Here is a 22,929-nt window from a genome sequence, read left to right on the forward strand (position 1 = left end):
GTTATGTGGTCTGACCGATAAAGATCTTCGTAGAATATGTAGGAGCCAATATGGGCATCCAGGTCCCGCTATTGGTTATTGACCGGAGACGTATCTCGGTCATGTCTACATTGTTCTCGAACCGTAGGGTCCGCACGCTTAACGTTACGATGACATTTATTATGAGTTTATGTATTTTGATGTACCGAAGGTTTTTCGGAGTCCCGGATGTGATCATGGACATGACGAGGAGTCTCGAAATAGTCGAGACATAAAGATCGATATATTGGACGACTATATTCGGACACCGGAATTGTTCCGGGTGATTTCGGATAAAACCGGAGTGCCGGAGGGGTTACCGGAACCCCCGGGGAAGTAATGGGCCTTATTGGGCCTGAGGGGAGAGAGAGGGCAGCAGCCCAGGAGGTGGCGCGCCCCCCCTCATGGGGAGTCCGAATAGGACTAGGAGGGGGGCGCGGCCCCCCTTTCCCTCTCCCTCTCCCTCTCTTTCCTTCCCCCTCCCTATTCCTAGTTGGACTAGGAAAGGGGGGTCCTACTCCCACTAGGAGGAGGACTCCCCCCTCTCCTTGGCGCACCAAGGGCCGGCCGGCCTCCCCCTTGCTCCTTTATATACGGGGGCAGGGGGGCACCCTAGAACACACAAGTTGATCTTCGTGATCGTTCCTTAGCCGTGTGCGGTGCCCCCCTCCACGATATTACACCTCGATCTTATTGTAGCGGTGCTTAGGCGAAGCCCTATGACAGTTGAACATCAAGATCGTCACCACGCCATCGTGCTGACGGAACTCCTCCCCGAAGCTTTGCTGGATCGGAGCCCGGGGAGCGTCATCGAGCTGAACGTGTGCTAAGAACTCGGAGGTGCCGGAGTAACGGTGCTTGGATCGGTTGGACCGGGAAGACGTACGGCTACTTCCTCTATGCGTCAACGCTTCCGCTTTGGTCTACGAGGGTACGTAGACAACACTCTCCCCTCTCATTGCTATGCATCACCATGATCTTGCGTGTGTGTAGGAAATTTTTTGAAATTACTACGTTCCCCAACACTGCTCTTCTTGAGAGGTGGTGGTGCTGCTATTGTAGCTGGTGCTGCCCTCTTCCTTGACCTAGAAGCTGTCTGTGTTGACTCAGTTGTTGTTGGAGGAGGAGTTGGTGCAGTGCAGAGGCAGCAGGTACCCTTGGTGGCCTTTGTGCAGTTGCAGCCATTGAAGAACCAGCCTCAGAGTAGTTTGCTCTATTTTCCTACACAACAATATTAGTTAGAACTATTTTCCTACAAATGAAATGAATGTAACAATGCAATGAATGTAACAATGGAATGAATGGACATACCTGGTGCTTGTTCAACCTCATCTGGAACTTAGGTTTCAAAGGGACACCACAATTGTTGATCCTGTGCCCTTGCTTCTTGCAGTTGCTGCATGTCACTATACCAATCCTAGAAGTATCCTTTTTAGCTGGCACCTCAAACATGCCTTTCCTCCTGGCAGTTTTTTTACCTTTCTTTTGTCTAAATACAGGGGGAGAAATATCATCACCAGGTGTATGAGGCCAATGGTCAGGACCTGGCACAGGGAATATTATGTGCTTATATGTTTCACAATACATGGGTTTCTTGAAAAAAGCAGAAACATAGTCTTCAGGGTGTATCTTCACTTTCTGCATTGCAGCAATGGCATGACTGCAGGGGATAGCTGTCATGTCCCACCTCCTACAGTCACAGGTCTCATTGTTCAAATTAACACAATATGTGTTTTCAGAGCTACTTGTGACATGCCATATCCCTGGCCCTGCCATGTATGCTTCACAATATTTAGCCCACTTCTTCCCCTCTTCTAAAATCTCTGAATAAGTAGGTGTGATTTCCCATCTGCATGTCTCTGTCTTCTCTCTGATCTTCTGAAACTTAATCATCAGCTTTGTTCTTATGCCCTCTAACATAGTCCTGATTGGCTTGTTCCTAACATCCAATATCATTCTATTGAAAACCTCACTAAGGTTGTTTATTACCAGGTCTGTTTTGCACACAATGTCCATTTTATACCTAGCCCAGGTATGCTCTGGTATCTGTGACAACCACTGCCAAGCTTCTAAACTTTCTTTTCTCAAATTCTCCATGCCTAAATCATGTCCATGTTTGGTAAAGGAATAGGCAGCCTGATCTAAATGTTTCTTAAGTTCCTCTCCTCTGGAACCAGTAGATTGGAAATTGGCATAAATATGTCTAAGACAAAACCTTTGTGGAGAGTCAGGGAATACATCATCTATTGCATTCAACAATCCCTGTTCAATGTAAGGTAATCTTAAGTGTTACTCATCTACTGAATAACATTTTACTCATGGCAAATGTAAAGGCAAATGTAAAGACTAGGTTCAGAACAATACCTTCTGCCTGTCAGACATAATTGTGTATTTGCCAAACTTATTGCCAGTTCCAATGACTGTTCTCAACTGTGTGAGAAACCATGTCCAACTGTCTGTCTCTTCCTTATCAACAACACCAAAAGCTATTGGGAAGATGTTATTGTTGCCATCCCTCCCTGTAGCTGCCAATATCTGCTGACCAGTGCTTAGCTTGATGAAGCAACAATCCAGACCTGCTAACATGATAACATGAGTGCCTAAGTACATCAATGTTTAAAAAGCATATAAATTTCTGAATACTTACCTATAAATGGCCTGCATCCATTCAGAAAACCCTCCTTGCATGCAAACAAGCAGTAAAACATATAGTGAAACCTTGGGGTAGGAGCTGGGTTAAGTGGGTCCTCATGTGTTGTTACTATGCACCTACTGCCAGGGTTAGTATCTAGCACACACTGCAGGTAGTCCCTTATTCTGTGATACTGGAGTTTGTGATCTCCTTGCACAACCTCAACTGCTTGCTTCCTTGTCCTATATGCCAAGCTTTTAGGCACATGCACACCAAACTTCTTCTTTGTGTATGACATAATTGTGTCAACACCAGCTCCAGGGTTGGATCTGACTGTATCCTCACAAACCTTAGCAACCCAATTGACTATCACATTTGTGTTCTCTCCACTTGCTCCACAAGTGTGATCCAGGTTCATCTTCTTGATACTAAAAGTTGCCTCATGAGCTATCTTGGAGGCAACTATGTAAAACTCACAACCATGTTTTCTGTCAGAGCACCAAGCAATAACCCTAGTTGGTTCATTTTTGTGATACTCAAAATTCCTAAGAGTCCTCACATGAAAATTTCTAAGTGCTTCTCTGAACTCAACTACATTTTCAAAGCACAAATGCATTGCAAACTACTCATGTGCATCAGGCCTTGATGGATCATACCATATCCTCTCCTTCTTCTGCTTCTTCCTACTCTTCCTTGCAGATGGCAGCCTTGGTGCATCATCTTCATCACTTATGCCAAAATCATCTGGAAAACAGTACTCATCAGCTTCAGGGACATAATCTTCAAACTTGATGTGCTCAGGCTCACTGTGAGACTTGCTAGTTGGGCCAGGTTTTCTAACTGGCTTAAGATTTTTGGCTGCTTTTGTAGTTACAGCAGGATCCTCTACTACTTCATCTTCAGAAACAACTGGTTCTTTCTCCCAAAACTCAGAAGGTTCTGAGTTAGCTGCACAAAAGTGCTCTACAGTATCAGTGCCAGCCTCATCTTCACCCCTACACCAAGCTTTGTAAGAAATTTTCTCCCCTCTGTAATCACCCCTAAAGAACTCAAAATCTGAAGATGATTTGTCATCTTCAACTTCATCTTCTTCCTCTGGTACATCTTCTTCTTCTTCATCTGCTTCTTCTTCTACATCTTCTTCTTCCACAACTGTTTTCCCTTTGTTAAAATTGTTGCTTTGCTGTGTGTTCATGTAGGGCTCATCAAGGGTTAAAGCTGGCAAACTAGCATTAGAGGCAGGGTACAGAACACCTTCTTGTGAAACTCTGTAAACAACAGGATCACCAACATGATCAATGGGGATCTGTTCCTCATCTGCTGGGTTTGGATCAGTAGCTTTTCTGACACTGATGTTCAGTACCTTATTATCAACAAATAAGTCAAGCATTTCCTCTAATGCCTCCTCACTATCCAGGGCCTCCACACCCTCCAGCCCCTTTCCCTCTTCCTTTACATATGTCAGAAATGCATCCATGCCATAGCCCTCCAACTCAACCAATGCTAATATGGTCAGATAACTGATATCTGAGGAAACTGAATACTTTTTCTCCATATTATCTATTCCTTGGAAATGTAGCCTCAAGTCCCAAATCTCTTCATCTAAGTTGTAGGATTAAATTGACAAACAACCGTTTTTTAAGTCACTGACCATTACTGAACTTTCTTCTAATTACAGTGAATGCACTGACCAAATGAACTAACCAAATGCACTTTCTTCTACACTGACTTAACCAATAAAATACAGTAGCATGCTAAGAACAAACAATTACTATCTCTAGTTCTAATTTGAACTAAAGCACCCAAAATTTTTAACTAAAGGACCCAGACCAGAAACATTCACCAGTGTTTACCTCACTCCACCAAAGGACGACGCCCAATGGTGGCCGCCTGCTGGATCAGCGTGGATGCGCTTCGCCACTGCCCTGGCCGCACGGACTTCCGGATCTGAGCTCGCCGGATCCACAGGAGCCGCGGGCGGTGATGGCTGCTGCGACCGCTGCGCCGGGAAGCTCGAGCTGCCTAGCCATTTGTCCACCTCTGACTGTCCACCGCCCTCTTGGCCGGTGCCGCCTTGGCTCAATAGCTCGCCGCCGACGACATTTGGCTGCGCCGCCGCCATCGCCCACCTAGGTCACTACGGGGGAGAGGAGGGGGAGTGAGAGAGTGTGTGGCCCGACCGCCTACTTTGGTTCCGACCGGACTGCGTCGGCTAACGACCATTAACTGCCGCGCCGTGAGCGCGCGTGGCCACGTGGGCTGACAGATGGGCCCAATCCATCAGAAAAACGGTTAAATCACTAGTCACCGCGGGTTTGGGTTTTTTGAAATAGCGGACCGCGCGTTTGGTAGCTTTCTGAGAAAATTTAAAAAGTGGTAGTTTTTTGGAACCCTAACCTGTAAACTAGTAGTTTTATGCTATTTACTCTTATTTTTTAGAAAAGGAGGATGTATCCCCGGCCTCTGCATCTGAACGATGCATGCAGCCTCTGCATCTGAACGATGCATGCAGCCATATTATTAATTATTCACAAAGACCATATAAGGTGATACATCAATAAGCCTGAAGCCACCATCTTCGCAACATTGTTGCTACTCCTATCCCCTTGATAAAGGCGTGTCGAATGTCCGGGCCTAATACCAAACAAACATCGCACCAAAGCCTAACATTTAAAGTCGGGTGTCCCATCCAAGCCACTAACTGGATTGGGTCCCACACCGGTCTGGCACACTCCTAGTGAGTACCGCACACTGTAAGGGCCGTCACCTCCATCTTCTCTCGGTCCATCCTCAGAGCAGAACTGATGCAACGACATTGCCAGGCCTCTCTACCATCAACGCCATCATGACATCAGACAGCTTTCTCCTCCTTCGCGAGTCCATCTCCAATACGCGCCAATTGCCGAACCTCCGCGGCGCCATGCCGCCGGGTTCCGCCGTCGTCCTTGCGGTAGATGTAACACCGCTCCTCCTCTTGTCCCCTCCAGCCAGCATGTGCTCCAAAACGATGCCCCCAGGAGGGACAACGGTATCGAAGGTGTCATCATCGTCCGATCCGGTAGACCCGGATCTAGGGTTTCTCCTGGAGCATCACGAGTGGGGCACCATGACCTACAACAACGATGCGTCAAGAAGGGAAGGACATCATAGACACCGCCATCGTCCGCCATGACCGTATCGGCGCGATTTTCACCGGAAATCACGCCCCCCCGGTCTCGCAGCTGAGTGAAACCAAATGGAGCTTCGCCGTGACCAAAGCCGCCGTCGGCGCGCCAGCAGGTAGCCTCTAGCCGCCCATCACCGGTCCTCCACGCGCCACCGGTTGCCACGCCAGGGCGGATCTGGACGGGACGCCAGATCCATGGATTCCGTCGCCCATCTCCAGGCATAGACTCCACCGAGGGGAACATCTCCAGGCATCCATGGCCTTGTCTAACGCAAAAAGGACATCGAGTACACCTGAAGAGGTAGGCTTTTAAGAACATGTGCATGCTTAAATGGATGCTGGGTTGATCAGAACGATTGGGAGTTGGGCGGTGGGGGGTTGGGAGTTGGGAGGTGATTCTTGCTGTATGCTGGGCCATGCGCCTGACACAAAAAGGACAACCAACAATGTCTATAGGCCAGATCTGATTTGATTCGAGCAGTGGTACTTTTATTTGGCGCTTGTACTATTACGACTAGTGGTGCTTTTCCACACTTCCTAGATTTATTTGGCACACTTCGAATACTTTCAGGACCTCTTTGGACTGAAGTATTTTCATGGGAATTGTGGAGGCTTTGAATCCTAATAATTTTTCCCTATGGAATACTCATTTGGGTCATGGGATTGAGCCTACAAATTCCTATGGAATTTATTCATATGTCGTCATTCAGTAGGAATTCTAACATGAGCTTAGACCGCTCTTTATTTTTCCTTAGAGAAGCCGAATGCACGTTCACTCTATCTCTCTCTACTCTCTCGCCTCAGTCCTCTAGAAATCACTTGTTTCTTTCTTATCCATCATCCAAAGTCACTCGTTGCAGGATTCATGTGTTTTGAAATTCTATAGGATTCAACAGTATGTGACATTTGAATCCCGCGTTTAACCTAGTTTTACATTTTGTATTCCTGCAATCCAAAGAAGCCCTTAGTACCTACCTTCTATACATTTTATCATGTCGAATCATGAAATATAATATGACATATAAGTAAATATACACACCCACGTTCTTATTTGTGTAAGGACGTGAACATGGCATGTCACCGTCGTAGGTTTGCTTCGTACAACACAACATGACATGTATGCAAGAGAGAATGCACATCAAGGATTTTGCAAAACAAAATGTGTAGCAATGACATCAACAGTTTAAATGTTATTCGAAACAACAAAACCTTTAGTCCAAACAAGTTGGGGTAGGCTAGAGGTGAAACCCATAACATCTCGGGATCAACTCATGGTTCTGACATATGGATAGCAAGCTTCCATGCACCCCTGTCCAATTTAAATGTTATATGAAAACTTAAGAAAAAATTAACTCACAAACCATTAATATTGTTTACAATTTTTTATGGTTGACTTTTTCTGGATGAGAGCTTCAATACTAGATTCCATATAGGTATATTCTGACTTAAAACATTTTTCGCCATAAAAGTTACTACCAACTATTCATGAAATAATCATTTTATTGATACAAAAGTTACCACGTGCCAATCTGCTACGTAAATTCTAGTGACTATAGATTACTATGTGGTAAGAAACAAAGTAAAAGAAATTGTCCAAACATAAGTCACCATTTGACCTTTTTGTAATTTGCCATTGTATTGACGCTAAAATTACTATATGGTAACAACCTACCACAGAGATAGGATAGTAATTAGCATATTATCACGTGGTAGTTTTTTCTCCGAAAATAGTTTGTCAAAACATATGCATGAGAAACATAGTTTGAAAGTCCTCGATGATACAAAGCCAATAGTGAAAATGGATTTTGAATGAGACATAGTTTGATCTATAAAACATTTGTTATGCAAGAAATCAACTTGAATACACATACGTCACACAGTTTCCTTTTTATATGTGCATGTAGCATGATTGATCTTCTTATGCAATAACTGTAGTTGAAAGGGGCATCTGATTGATCAATGCTTCAAACGCGTGACAACAACACTACGACACACACAATGTAAATAAATAGCGGAGAGTGCACTCTCTGCATGTGAACACCATAGTTGAAAGGGACGTCTAACCAATCAAGCTTTGAATGCATGACAATGACGCCACACAATGAAAATGAACGGTGGGGAGAGAGCCCCTAGAAAAATTCCTTATATTTATCATAGTTTAATAGAAACGAGAGGTAAGCATTATCCCACATGCATATTTGTTGAATACAAGCATGTTTTTTTTTATAATTCTTTTAGCTTAATAAGGAGTTCTTCTTGTCGTCTTGGCAATGTCTATAGGCCAGGTCTGATTTGATTGGGACATGAACAATATTGAATCACTTATATACTATTAGGATTAGTGGTGCTTTTTCCGCAAAAAGAGAACTAGTGGTGCTTTTCCACAATTCCTAGCTCAGTAGCACGCGACACATGTATGCATGAGAGAATGTATAACTATGGTATCAACAATTTTTAGTTGTGTTCAAATTGTTTTAACTAGCAAACTATCAATCCGATTTATAATCATTTTATGGTTAGCTTCCTCCCAATGAGAGCTTCGATACTAGATCCCATATGGATACAATCTTATTATAAACATTTATCATCATAAAAATTGCCACCAATAGTTCATGAAGTGATCATTGTATTGGTACACAAGTTATCACGTGCCAATCAGCTATGAAAATGATAGTGACTAGAGGTTACTGTGTGGTAACAAGATAGTAAACAAAAAGTTTGTCCAAAAATAAGTTGCCATGTGACTTTTTTTAATTTGCACTGTATTAATGATAAAAATTACTATATGGTAACAACTCGTTACAAAGATAGGATGGCAATTTGCATATTATCGTGTGGTAGTTTTTTCTTTCTGAAAACAGTTTGCCAAAATGCATGTAAGAGAGATATATTTTGAAAGCCCTTGATTATACAAAGCCAGCAGTGGAAATTGATTATGAACGAGAAAAATAGTTTGAGGAATAAATATTTGTTATTCGAGAAATCAACTTGAATACATAAATGCCACTCGATTTCCTATTTTTTTAATGTACACCGAGCAATTTTTATGTGTTTTACTATGAGTGTAGCATGGCTGCGCTTCTGATACAGATACTGTAATTTTCTCATCAAGGTTGGATAGCTTACCCTATGCAGAGGACCGACGGAGGTTATCCTCATTTTCAAAAAGTTGTGTTGAAAGAGACATCTAACGAATCGATGCTTCAAACGCATGACAACAACACCACACAACGTAAACAAACAGTGATGAATACACTCTTCACATGTGAAGAGTACGGTTGAGAGGAGCATCTAACCAATCAATACTTTGAATGCATGACAATGACACCACACAATAAAAATAGATGGTGGAGGGAGCGTCCTTCCAAGATTCCTTACATTTTTCGTAGTTATTTTGGTTGGTACATTTTTCGTAGTTTGATAGTATAGTGGAATAAAATAGGACCGACAGGTAAGCATACGCCCATGTGCAGATTTGTTTAATACAAACATGATTTGTTTGGAATTTGTTTAGCTTGACAAAGAGGGATTATTGACTTGAGATGACTAGGTTTCTTTAGTGCCAAATAAAAAGACCAGCTGGCTCTCCACCGTACCTCTGCTTCAGTTCTCGCTCCCGCATCCCCGCTCAGCGCTCACCCTCCAGTCTCCACCACGCCGCCACCTCCGGCCACCGCGGATCCTCCTCTAGCCAGCCCCTTTAGGCGCGCAAGCCGCCGCGTCGTTCTCTCCTCCGGACTCCAGGTCTCCGGGTCGCTGCCATCGGTGCATTTACCTCGCCCAGATCCGTCCGGCGATTCGTCCGTTCCACTCCCCCGACCTCGCTGACGGCGGCGGCGACACGGAGGTGGGTTGCGCTGGGTGGAGATTAATGATTTAGGCACCTCCGCTGCATCGTGGTTTCACCATTTCGTGTCCGGCAGATTGATCCAGTTCAGGCATCGATAGCTGCTGCATTGTGGTCGTTTCAGTTTTAGGCATCTGTTTCTGTCAGTATGTCATCTGAACCTGATTCATTCTAGGTATCGTTGCCTGCTGCGTTTGTGGTTTCAGCCTCCAGCATGATGCATTTTATTTGGTCGAAGCACTGATTGCTTCACTGATTCGCTGCAGGGCGGTCGTGGGGAAAACAGGATCAATTGCCTCAACACACCCTGCAAGAGAAGGCTCTCTGATCCTGATCCATCCGCTCAACGCCCGTCAGCTAGCTCAGAGAAGGAGTACAGAGGAAGCTTTACCGATCGGTACTCATGGAGTCCACTGCACTGAGCATCGGCAAGTCCGTGGTGAATGAGGCGCTTCGCTACGCGACATCTGCCGTCGCCGAGGAGGTGGCTCTGCAGCTTGGAGTCCGACGTGACAAGGCCTTCGTCACGGATGAGCTGGAGATGATGCAGTCTTTCCTGATGGAGGCGCACGAGGAGCGAGACGAGCACAGCAAGGTGGTTAGAACCTGGGTGAAACAGGTTCGCGATGTCGCCTATGACGTCGAGGATGGCCTCCAGGATTTTGCCGTCCGTCTGCAGAAGCAGTCCTGGTGGCGTATCCCCCGCACGCTCCTCGACCGTCGCCATGTCGCCATGCAGATGAAGGAGCTGCGAGCCAAGGTCGAGGACGTGAGCCAAAGGAATGTGCGCTACCGCCTCATCGACGACAGCTCTAAACTCACTAAAGCTTCCGACTACTCAACCACTGCTGCTGCTGCTGCCATGTTTGATGTTGATGAAGCAAGAAGGCATGCTATGAATCAACATCAATCTGGATCAAGGTTGGATCTTGTCCAGCTCATCATCAACAACACAAAAAGAATGGGCTCAGGCCAAATTGGAGTGATTGGAGTGTGGGGAACAAGTGGCACCGTTGGGCATACCTCCATCATCTCAGAAGCCTATGAGAATGAAAATGTGAAACTCAACTTCCCGTGCCGAGCGTGGGTCAGAGTGACACGCCCTTTTCACCGAAAAGAATTTCTCCAGAGTATAATTGAACAGTTTCAAGCAACCACCGTAGGGGTGGTTGATTTTCTGCTGGAGCCGGAGGTGGAGAAAGCGAGGCATGAGTTGGCTCATGAGTACATTGGATATGTCAACAAGAAGAGGTACCTGATCGTGCTCACCGAACTATCCACCATCGAAGAATGGCACAAGATCAAAACGTGCTTCCCAGAAAACAAACTGGGCAGCCGGATCGTTGTATCCACAGAGCATGTTGAAGTTGCGAGCCTATGCCCAGGCCAGGAAAGTACTGTATCAGATCTCAAGCAATTATCTGCTGAACAGACCATCTATGCTTTTTACCAGCAGGTAACACAACTTTTTTTTGTTATCCATCTAGTTAGAAATCTGGAGGTTTTTTTTTTAATATCGCCCAAACTATGAACCCTTAAATCAGCTTAAATGCAGTATATAGTTGCCAGGGAGCATGTTCTCTGCAGGCTTAGATTAATATGTGTGTTTGTACAAGGCCGTTAAGGGAAAATTCCTGGTGCAGTCCCTCCCGTTCCACCAAGAAGAGAATAATCCCCTAGGCATGGAAGGAATCGCACTCCTTGGATTTTCTTTGACAGAAAATAGTTAGGACTCTACTCCATGTATTTATATATTTTTGCTTTTTGTAATATATACAGAGAAGAGAAAGACAAAAAGACCAACTCTACATAAAAAAATTGAAAATTTACAAGAAACCGTCAACCTAAGAAAGTAAGTTGATATACGCTTTCCTAGACTCCTCGGATTCCTTGTCGATTATATATATTTAAAAAGGCTAATATTTCTTGCGGATATGCTTCCTCTGCCCAGATCCCTAGTAGCAATAACTGCTGTCCTGTGGAGAGGTTATTTCTGCCGTCCTGTGTAAAGAAACAAAGCCTCCCTGCCACCCGCTGGAGCTTCACGGCAAGGATGCTAGGAGTCGTGCACTAAAGTGGTGAAAACAGGGATATTTCGTCCCAGATAGAAGCATTATGCCACAACTGTTAGAATTGAAACTACAAGGATTTGCTGCAATGCTTTGGTCAAGCAATCGTCCAAGATTTTGCTAGTGTTGTAGGTGGTCATAGTAGCGGAGCTGGAATTCAGACATGGGGACGGTGAACACTGAAGAAACGGGCATTAGTGCCTGCCTTCTATGCAAGGTTTACGAGTCGACAAGTCATTCCAAGGTTGAGACTCATAGACTAAGCGTAACTAATCGACACTAGTCGACACTAAAGTTGCGACTCATAGAATAGACGGCACTGAAGTGTAGTCGGCCCTGGAGTTGAGACTCATAGACTAGTCCTTGGACTCATAATCTATGCTTCTATGTAACTAAGGACTTAGTAGTTAGTAGCGCATAAGTACAAGTAAATATTTAGAGCATAAATACTAGCACTGCTGATTCATGAATAATTTGTGTTTGGCTTCTTTTCCACATTTAGAGCATAAGTTCAATAAGTTTATGTTCTCTTGTAGTACTTGTGAACTTTTTATGTGATTCATGAATAATTTGTGTTTGGCTTCTTTTCCACATTTTTAATTCTGGACCGCTTGACAAGGAGGTCTCAATTTTCTTTTGACTTATATATACATGCCATTCGAGCTTGATTGACTACTTTTGGTTCATTGCGCCATTAACATTGTTGTGTAGCAACAGGACATGGACTGAACTTATTTTGGTAGTATTTATTTTTGGAGTGATCATTAAAAAATTATCTAACTGTTTTTTTTGCTTCGTTTAGAGTTCTCAAGATGCTACATATTCATCAAAATCAGTGCCTAGCTCAATGTTACCCTACAGTGCTAAGAATGAGATACATGAAGACCAATCTAATATTGGTGTTGCTGGAAAGATGATGGTGCAAGAGAGTCTCACACGTACAAACACAATGGCAGGTGTTCTAGAGGAATTTCAGCTTATTGGACGTGAGAAAGAAAAATATGATATTATTGAACTAATTAGAGAACAAGCTAGCACCCATCAATTTCAGGTGATTGCAGTGTGGGGAATGGGTGGTCTTGGAAAAACCACTCTGATAAAAGATGTTTACCAAAGACAAGAGGTCACTAACATGTTTGACAAATATGCTTTCGTCCCAGTCTTGCGGCCTTTCAAACTTGAGGAGCTCCTTAGGACCTTGGCATTGCAACTAGATGCAAGCAAGGGTGCCAAGGAATTTGTTGGTGACACTGCAGAAAATATTGGTTTAATGGGAGTTGCAGACTTGACTGAAGTGTTGGGCAGGCATATAGAAGGAAAGAGCTGCTTGATTGTTCTTGATGACCTCTCATCTACCACGGAATGGGATAAAATATTGGAAAATTTAGTTGTGAAGAATGATCTTAGCGTGGTCATTGTGATCACCACAAGGCGGGAGGATATTGCTAAGCATTGTTGCAAGAAACCAATGTGTGTACGCTTGCTCGACGGTCTTCAAGAAAAGGATGCATGTAACCTCTTCACGAAAAAGGTACTGAAAGAGTATAAATCATATCATTCAGTTTATATGAAATCAGGATTTAATGTTGAAGGCTTATTTCGGATTAGTAAATTGTAAGCACAACACACTACCAATCCTTTTTTGCGAAAACATAAGATTAGGCCTCCATGACTAATGTTGTAGGGTCATACTGTAGCAATGATAGTTTCAGCAATTAAAGCAACCGATTGCATCGCCCATTGCCTGGTTAGGCCATGTTAGGATTAGCAATAAGCCGTTAATATTCCATGACTTCACCATTTCTCTTATCGAATTATATGTGCCAGAAAGAATCATGTAGCTTAACTGAGTGTCTTTTCCATGATATTTTTTCCAAATTGTTGAAAACTACAGGTGTTCTGTTCCAAATGGTAATAGATAAGTTTCTCTTAGTTTTCCTATTTTCTAAACTTAGCAAAGTCACAAATTCTAGTTTTCAAACATTACCAAAAAAAATTCTACATGCAAAGAATGGCTAGTAACATGTTCATGTAAACTTTGGTACAAAATATCAGTTTGAGAGACATGCACAGTAAGTTGTACATGCAGTCCATTGTACAGCAACAGATTGATTTCCTATTTCATACAACAATAGAAGAAATATTTCTTCCGGCCTGAAGCTTATTACCATGTCACTACAAAAAGAGTAGCAAAACAAAAGAACATTTTTACATAGCCTACCATATATATGCTCCCACCCAAACCAGTGTAGACTAGTTAATAAATAAACTAGGGCGGCTAGTTTGCATGTACCTGATTCATTTAATTTAATTATAGAGTAGTAAAAGATTATTGTATGTTGCACAATTGCAGGTATTTAAGAATAAGACCACAGATTTGGCTAAGCACTATCCTGAGTTGGTTGCACCAGCAAAACAGATCCTAAAGAAGTGTGATGGGTTTCCCCTTGCGATAGTTACCATAGGTGGTTTCCTGGCAGACCAGCCAAAAAAAACTGTTACAGAGTGGAGGAAACTGAATGAGCATATCAATGTTGAGCTGGAGATGAATCCAAAGTTTGAGGCCATGAAAACAGTCCTTATGAAAAATTATGATGGCCTACCCTATTACCTTAAGTCTTGTTTTATGTACTTCTCCATCTTCCCTGAAGACCGCAATGTTAGCCGGCGACGTTTGGTTTACCGATGGATCGCGGAAGGTTATGCATGAGACTTACCCATAGGGAACAGATACTTCATGGAACTCATAGAGAGAAGCATGATATTACCAACTCAGCAAATAGTTTGTAGCATACAAGGCTTTGACTCCTGCCAGCTACACGATCTAATCCGTGATACCAGCATTGAGAAGTCAATGGAGGAAAATCTTGTTGTCAGGCTGGAGGAAGGGTGCAGCTTGAACCCCCGTGGCGCAGTGCGTCACCTTGCCATAAGCAGCAACTGGGAGGGAGACGAGCATGAGTTGAAGAGCACAGTGGAGTTGTCCCGTATACGATCATTAACAGTGTTTGGCAAGTGGAGGTCATTCTACATTTCTGCCAAGATGAGGTTTCTCCGGGTGCTGGACCTGGAAGGAACATGTGGGTTAAAAGATCACCACCTTAAGCACATTAGGGAGCTTCTTCATCTCAAATACCTCTCCCTAAGAGGATGTTGCAATATCTATAACCTCCCAGATTCGGTGGGTAATCTGAGACAACTCGGGACACTAGACATCAAAGAGACGGGTATAGCTATGCTGCCCAAAACCACCATCAAGCTAATTAAGCTGTGTTATCTCAATGCTGGTAGCAATTACACAGGGGGGGAAGAGAAAGATTGTCTTACAAAGTTTCTAGAAATTTTGGAGTTGCAATGAGAGTTATGTCCATCTTGTTGCTTATGTGAGCAGTTAGACATGGATGACTTCAGCAGGCATGATATTTGCACTATTGGTTGCTGCATAATGTTCCCTAATATCATTAGGGGTCTAGATGAGTATGGTGTTAAGGTGCCAAGAGGGACCAGGAAACTGAAAGCCCTGCGTACACTGCGGTATGTGCACCTAGCCTGGGGAAAATACCATTATCAAAGAGATAAAAGGCCTCACCAGCCTGCGGAAGCTAGGAGTGGTCGGAATCAACAAGATAAATGGTCCGGAGTTCTGTTCAGCCATTTCCAATCTTAGACTCCTTGAATCGTTGTCAGTGCGGTCAGGTGATAGCTTAACTGGTTGTTTGGATGCCATATCCACAGCTCCAGAAAACCTCCAGAGCGTCAAGCTGTCCGGTAGCCTGGAAGAATTGCCAAAATGGATTATGGGGCTCCAGAGTTTGTCGGCCTATCATGCAACCGTGCAGCAATGCAGGCCCTTGAGAACCTGCCAAACCTATCAATTCTGGGTTTATGGGAGAGACAGTTTAAGATGGATGTACTCCATTTCCAGGGTGGCGTTTTCAGAAGGCTCACGGTGCTTGATCTTTTCTATAAAAGGATGGAAATTAAATTAGTGGATTTTGAGAAAGAGTCAGTGCCCAATCTTGAGATGCTGACCCTTAGGCTGACTGATACTGAAACTGCCTTCTCTGGGCTAGAATTTCTGCAAAGCATCAAGGAAGTGCGTCTCTATGTTAATTTTACCTTCATTTCGATTCCCCGAGAAAATATGACATTCAAAGAAAGGGAGAAAGAAGCAGAAAAGAAGACAAAAACCGTGAAAGACAAAGTCAGGGAGGACTTGCGGATCCAGCTTGACAGGAACAAGAACCGGCCCGTCCTAAAGGTGGAATGAGCTTAGAAACATGGGGCAACTAACTTCTGTCCAGAATATCCTGACTGAGAGGCTGCCATGCCATGCCATGCCGTTGGAGAATCTATCCTTTATCTACTCTTTTGTTTTATATCTTGCACTCCTCGTTTTATTGTAATATAATGTGTTGAAATAAAGCACACGCATCTGTTCTGCTTCTGCAGCTGTTAGTGATGGTATTCCTTTTTTCTGCTTTGGGTGTCTCTTTGATTTTCTGAAGAATGAATGGCCACTGCAATACATGATGCTCTGTAACCGTATTTTCTCCTGGGCTGCTTAATAAGGGTGTGGTGATATCTTAGGCGATTGTAAAACTATCTGAATTAGATGCATATAAAATTCGTCAGTACTCTGCTGTACTATGTTGCATCATATGCTACGCTTGTCACCAATTTCTTTTGCAATTGGTGATTATGCCAATTCTGCTTTGGGGCTCTGCTTTGATTTGGTGGAGATTGAATCGGCTCTGCAATATAAGGTGCTCTGTATCTGTATGTATGTTCCGGCCCGCGATGTGCACCCATCGTTGGGCTGTTGCAATAAGGTGCTGGTAATACCTTTGGCAATTGTAAAATGCTTGGATTGGATGGGGAAAACTTGTCATTACTTTGCATCATACGCGATTGCTTGTTTACAACTCTTCTCTTCTGTCCTTGGTGATCATCATGATCTCGAAGGGTCAGGCCATCTACGTAGTCAGGCAGCAACTATAGTCCATGCGAAACAGTTTAGTTGCCTTACTAGTACATCTCTGCTGCGTCTCGCTGATTGCCTGGAGTGGGACTATAATTGGCCCAGCCTAGTAGAGGAGTAATAGTTAATTCCTTCGTTACGTTTGTTTCATTGCTTTGTTTTTTTATTTTCCTAATAATTTTATTTACATTTCTGAAATGAAAAATCATTTGTTTGCCCAAAATTTTAAAATGTTAGTACCATTATAGAGTAATTTTGACATTTAAAAATGTTCACACATGTAACATTTTGTTTGTAACATTTTTTATAACGTTCATGAAAATGTAAATTTTAGTTAACATAGTTTAAAAAGACAAAAAATCACACAATAAATAAAAAACAAATAACCATCGTTATTTTTATTACGAAGGGGTATGTATCAAATCATCGCTTAATGGTGTACCCAAGCAAAAGTGTTACCGGTATTTTTGTACTTCCTCCGTTTCATAATGTAGTGCATATACATATTCTAGAAAAGTCAAATTGTACAAACTTTGACCAAGTTTGTAGGAAAACTATTTAGATCTTTAAAATCAAATTTATACAATATGAAAATATGGCTTATGATGTATCTAATGAGATGTATTTAGTATTATAGATGTATATATTTGTCTTCATGATGAGACAATATGAAATTATTCATGGAACTCGTAGAGAGAAGCATGACATTACCAACTCAGCAATCAGCTTGCAGCATACAAGGATTTGACTCCTGCCAGCTACACGATCTGATTCGTGATATCAGCATTGCAGAGTCAATGGAGGAAAATCTTGTTTTCAGGTTGGAGGAAGGCTGCCGCTTGAACACTGCCATAAGCAGCAACTGGGAGGGAGATGAGCGTGAGTTGGAGAGTACCGTGGAGTTGTCCCGTATACGATCATTGACAGTGTTTAGCAAGTGGAAGCCATTTTACATTTCTGATAAGATGAGGTTTCTCCGGGTGCTGGACCTGGAAGGAACAAAAGGGTTAAGAAGTCATCACCTTGAGCACATTGGGGAGCTTCTTCATCTGAGATACCTCTCTCTACGAGGGCGTGGTGGCATCTTTTACCTCCCAGATTCTGTGGGTAATCTGAGACAACTCGAGACACTAGACATCAAAGAGACGAGTATAGCTAAGTTGCCGAGAACCATCATCAAGCTTAGTAAGCTATGTTATCTCCATGCTGGTAGCAGTTCATTATTACCGTATAAAGAGGGAAATTGTTTTTCAAAGTGTGAAGACATCTTTGTAGAGCAATGTTTATGCTGCTTAGGCATTGGTAATTCAGACAGGTGTGATGCGTGCACTATTGCTTGCTGCATAATATACCCTAATATCATTAGGGGCATAGCTGCTTTTGGTGTTAAGTTGCCAACAGGGAGCAGGAAACTGAAGGCCCTGCGTACACTGCGGTATGTTCATCTTGCCTGGGGAAATGACGTTATAAAAGAGATAAAAGGTCTCACTGGCCTGCAGAAGCTAGGAGTGGTCGGTATCAACAAGAAAAATGGTCCAGGTTTCTGTTCGGCCATTTCCAGCCTCAACCATCTTGAATCATTGTCAGTGCGGTCAGGGGATTGCCTAAATGGCTGTTTGGATGGCATGTCCACAGCTCCGGAAAACCTGCAGAGCCTCAAGCTATCCGGCAGCCTGGAAAAACTGCCAGAATGGATCAAGGGGCTCCTAAATCTTGTGAAGCTCAGGTTAGAACTCAGCAGGCTATCAGGGAACCTCGAAACCATGCAAGTCCTTGGGAACCTACCAAACCTATCCATTCTGGGTTTGTGGGATGAACGGTTTAAGATTGATGTACTCCAGTTCCAGACTGACCTTTTCAGCAGGCTCACGGTGCTTGATCTTTTCTACACAAGTATGAAAATTAAATTAGTGAAGTTTGAGAAAGGATCAATGCCCAATCTTGAGTTGCTGACCCTTAGCCTTGGAGATACTGAAGCTGCCTTCTCTGGGCTAGAACTTCTCCAAAGCATCAGGGAAGTACGGCTTAGTTTTCATTATATCAGGTTTACACCCAAATCATCAAAAACGGGGGGGATCGAAAGATTGTACAAAGGAGAGTATGAATGGATGAAGGAAAAAGATAGGAGAAACAAACCCAAGCAAGATAAAGTCAGGGAGGAGTTGCAGATGCAGCTTGATAGGAATAAGAATAAGAATCGGCCAGTCTTGAAGGTGCAATGAGCTCAGAAACCTGGGGCTATTTCTGTGCTAAATATCCTGACAAGTGTCTGCCATGCCATGCTGTTGGAGTATATATCATTTATCTACTCTCTTGTTTTATTTCTCGCATTCCTCGTTATATTGTGTTAATGGATTGAAATAAAGCCGACGCGAGTCGACGGCACTGTTATTCTGTGGCTGTTATTGTTGAATTTGCTTTTCTTTACCTACTTTGGGTATCTCCTTGATTTTCTGAAGAATGACTAGCCTCGGCAATGTATGATGCTCTGTCTCTGTGTTATGTTCCGGCGATGTGTGTGCACCATTGCTGGGCTGTTTAATAAGGGTATGGTGATATCTTAGGCGATTCTAAACTGTTTGGATTAGATGGAGAAAATTCGTCAGCACTCTACTACTACGTTGCATCATATGCAACGCCTGTAACCCTTTTATTTTGCCCATGTGGACCATGCCATTTCTGCTCTGGGGCTCTGCTTTGATTTGGCGAAGAATGAGCCGGCACTGCAATACAGCATGCTCTGTATCTGTAATTCTGTATGTTCCGGCCGGCGATGTGTATATACCATTGTTGGGTGTGCTGTTCTGACAAGGCGGCAGTAATATCTTTGGTAGTTGTAAACTGTTTGGATTAGATGGTGAGATCCCGTCAGTGTTTTGCATCGATCATATTCCTTTTCTTCTGTTCTCCTTGGTGATCATCATGTCAGCCTCTCGGCTCTGTCTTTCACCTGTCAGCAGAAATGCAAAATGAACGATGTAACCACATATGATCTACACCGTCATGTGCAGCTTATAGATGAAGGGAGGGAGAACCTCATCTGCGCATGCCATGGCGGACATGAAGAGGGTATAGCAAGTAGTACATACGTACATCTCATCAGGGCGCCGGCTAAAATCCTCGCCAACAACCAATCGAGCCGGAGCATGGCACCATATACATACTCAGGTGCAGCTCCATCGATGAAGTACAAGGGCAGGTATTCTCTAACAAAATATATATTGTAGAAGGAGCAGAGGCAGGCCTAGGTCCAGGCAGGGGCTATAGGAGTGCAGTGCTCAAGCGAAGGGACTGTAGTGAACCGGCCTACTAATAGTTAGTTCCTTCGTTACGCTCATTTCTTTCACTCATTTGCTTTTATTCCTTTTTTTCTTACTTTTATTTAAAATTTCTAAACGAAAACTAGTTTACTTTATCCTTTTAAAAAGGTTCACCATGCATTTAGAAAATGATGAATTCTTTGTAAATTGTTTTAAAAAGATTTGTACCATTCAAACAAATGTTCTTGACATTTCAAAATTTTGGCCAAGCACTATTCCAGAATTGGTTGAACCTGCAAAACTCATCCTAAGGAAGTGCAATGGACTTCCTGTTGCTATAGTCACTATAGGTGGTTTCTTGGCAGACCAACCAACAAAAACTGCTGCAGAGTGGAGGAAATTGAATGAGCATATCAGTGTTGAGCTAGAGATGAATCCTAAGCTCGATGTCATAAAAACAGTCCTTGTGAAAAGTTATGATGGCTTACCCTATTACCTCAAGTCTTGTTTTATGTACATGTCCATCTTTTCCGAAGATCGCAATGTTAGCTGGAGATGATTGGTGTACCAATGGATCCTAGAAGGTTACATGCAGGATAGATCAGGAGCGGATAGATACTTCATGGAACTCATAGAGAGAAGCATGATATTACCAACTCAGCAATCAGTTTACAGTGTACAAGGATTTGACTCCTGCCAGCTACATGATCTGATCCGTGATATCAGCATTGCCAAGTCAGTGGAGGAAAATCTTGTTTTCAGGCTGGAGGAAGGTTGTAGGCTTGTAGCTCGAACACTCATGGTGCGGTGGGTCACATTGCCATAAGCAACAACTGGAAGGGAGATGAGCATGAGTTCGAGAGCACTGTGGAGCTGCCCCGTATAAGGTCATTGACGGTGTATGGCAAGTACAGGCCATTTTACATTTCCGATAGGATGAGGTTTCTTCGGGTGCTTGACCTTGAAGATACAATAGGTCTCACGGATCACCACCTTGAGATCGTTGGGAAGCTTATTCATCTCAGATTCCTTTCTCTAAGAAGGTGTTTGGACATCTCCTACCTTCCAGATTCTGTGGGTAACCTGAGACAACTTGAGACACTAGACATCAGATATACACGAATATTGGTGCTGCCCAAAACCATCACCAAGCTGAGCAAGCTACGTTATCTGCATGCTGGCGTGAGTTATGGTGTTAAGGTTCCAGTAGGGATCAGGAAAGTGAATACCCTGCACACGCTGCGGTATGTGAACCTTCTGGAGGGGAATGCCGTCATGCAGGAGATAATAAGTCTAACCGGATTGCGCAAACTAGGAGTTTTTGGCATCAACACGAAAAATGGTCCGGAGTTCTGTGTAGCCATTTCTAGACTCGGCTGTCTTGAATCTTTGTCAGTTCGGTCAGAAAAAAAGGATTTACATGACTGCTTGGCGCTTGCATGATATGGCTTGGCCTCCGGAAAAACTGCAGACCCTCAAACTGCGTGGCTGCCTAAATTGTTTGCCAGAATGGATCAAGGGGCTCGAGAATCTCGTGAAGCTCAATCTAGAATTGACTGGGCTATTAGGAGATAGTGAAACCATGCAAGTCATTGGGAACCTACCAAACCTATCCATTCTTCGTTTGCTGGACCGTGATATCGGAGAACCTATCAGTATCACTTTCCAGGCTGGCCTTTTCAGAAGCCTCGTGGTATTCTATCTTGTTTGCATGCATGTGAAAATCGAATCGCTGCAGTTTGAGCGGATAGCAATGCCGAAACTTGAGGTGTTGAGCCTGCGACTATTTGATTCTGCAACGGGCATTTCTGGGCTGGGATTTCTCCCAAGCATCAGGGAAGTACAGCTCATTGTGGAGTTTTACTCATTTCATATCCAACGCACTGAAGATATAACACATAGAGAAGCACACAATGAAGCAAGATGCAGGGAATACACAGTGTCGTCGGGAACAAGGAGGACATCAGGAAGCAGCTCGCCAGCAATAAAAACGGTCCCACTTTGAAGGTGCAACATATGTGTCGTCGGGAACAAGAACAGAAGCAGTTTCTGTTAAATTTCGTGCAAACACAACTTCTGTCTCTTCCTGAAGCATATGAGAACTTTTTATGCGGTTCTGCTTCAAACCTTCTTTTTCGACGATAAATGTAGTTGTTCAACCTTAACCTGTGCTTTGCAACTCAGAGGATGCAAGTAAGAGGAAGATGAAGCATGAGAAGCACGGGGAACTTCAAGTTGCAGGTGTTGTCGTCTGGGTTATCAATTTCTCTTCTGTTTTCTAAGATGGTTGTTTCCATTTCTTTTAGCCTGTACCATAGCAAGTGCCCTAGCAAGTGTGAATGGTACAGTTGGTAGTGTCTCTTAGCTTTAATCTTGATTCCATTAGCTGCATGAGTGTTGTTTCCGTTTCGCATATAGTTCAGTTGATCGAGTAATTTGCTGGGCATCGGTAGGAGTCTTGGTTCATCAGGTGTGAAGGGTACTGGAGTTGCCAGAGATGGATGAAATCTTTGGCATCTCAGGCTACTGGAGGTACCATGCTTGATCTTCAGGAATTGTTTCAGATTTTTGGAGCCCGATAGAATGTTCTGAGTGTACAGGAAACAATGGATGGACTTTTTGACATCTGTTTGCGCATGAATTTTCAGTTATCGTTTCCAACTTCTTGAGTCAGATGGTGTGTGCAAACAACCAGCAATATTCATGCTAAATTCATAAGAGTCCACTCAAGGCACTCTTCTTTATGTCTGGGAAATCCTTCAAGAAGTTCTTGAGCACTCTGCAATTTTTGGTTGGCGTGTTCATGGTGTTTCCGTGGTGTAGAACAAAACAGAGGATGCCTCCATCCTAGCTAGCGATGTTGGTGCTGAAATTTTAACAGCACAGTCCGGTGATACCTGCAACTCCCATATTCCAGGCAATATCAATTTTGTGTTCTTTTACTCAGATTATTAAT

General features: G+C 43.4%; 2 protein-coding genes and 2 pseudogenes across 2 annotated transcripts; 3 read left to right on the forward strand and 1 right to left on the reverse strand.

The window, feature by feature from the left end:
• Positions 1–1,071: 1,071 nt before the first annotated feature.
• On the reverse strand, positions 1,072–3,068 carry LOC147967023 (uncharacterized). Its single transcript, XM_087531016.1, has 4 exons — positions 2,792–3,068; positions 2,383–2,594; positions 1,330–2,280; positions 1,072–1,239 (listed from the first exon to the last, which is right to left on the reverse strand). Exons 1-4 carry the CDS (start codon positions 3,066–3,068, stop codon positions 1,072–1,074), a joined length of 1,608 nt encoding a protein of 535 aa, XP_087387142.1.
• A 6,998-nt stretch (positions 3,069–10,066) lies between these two features.
• LOC147967024 (disease resistance protein Pik-2-like) lies at positions 10,067–16,002 on the forward strand (annotated as a pseudogene).
• A 1,412-nt stretch (positions 16,003–17,414) lies between these two features.
• LOC147967025 (disease resistance protein Pik-2-like) lies at positions 17,415–18,935 on the forward strand. Its single transcript, XM_087531017.1, has 2 exons — positions 17,415–17,928; positions 18,010–18,935. The coding sequence occupies exons 1-2, from the start codon at positions 17,415–17,417 to the stop codon at positions 18,933–18,935; spliced, it is 1,440 nt and encodes a 479-aa protein (XP_087387143.1).
• Positions 18,936–20,226: 1,291 nt separating this feature from the next.
• Positions 20,227–21,978, forward strand: LOC147967026 (disease resistance protein PIK6-NP-like; annotated as a pseudogene).
• The last annotated feature ends 951 nt before the right edge of the window (positions 21,979–22,929 follow it).

The sequence above is a fragment of the Triticum urartu genome, chromosome 6A (assembly GCF_056163025.1).
Source record: "Triticum urartu cultivar PI428250 chromosome 6A, HENAU_Tu73, whole genome shotgun sequence".
NCBI classification, from domain to species: domain Eukaryota; kingdom Viridiplantae; phylum Streptophyta; class Magnoliopsida; order Poales; family Poaceae; genus Triticum; species Triticum urartu.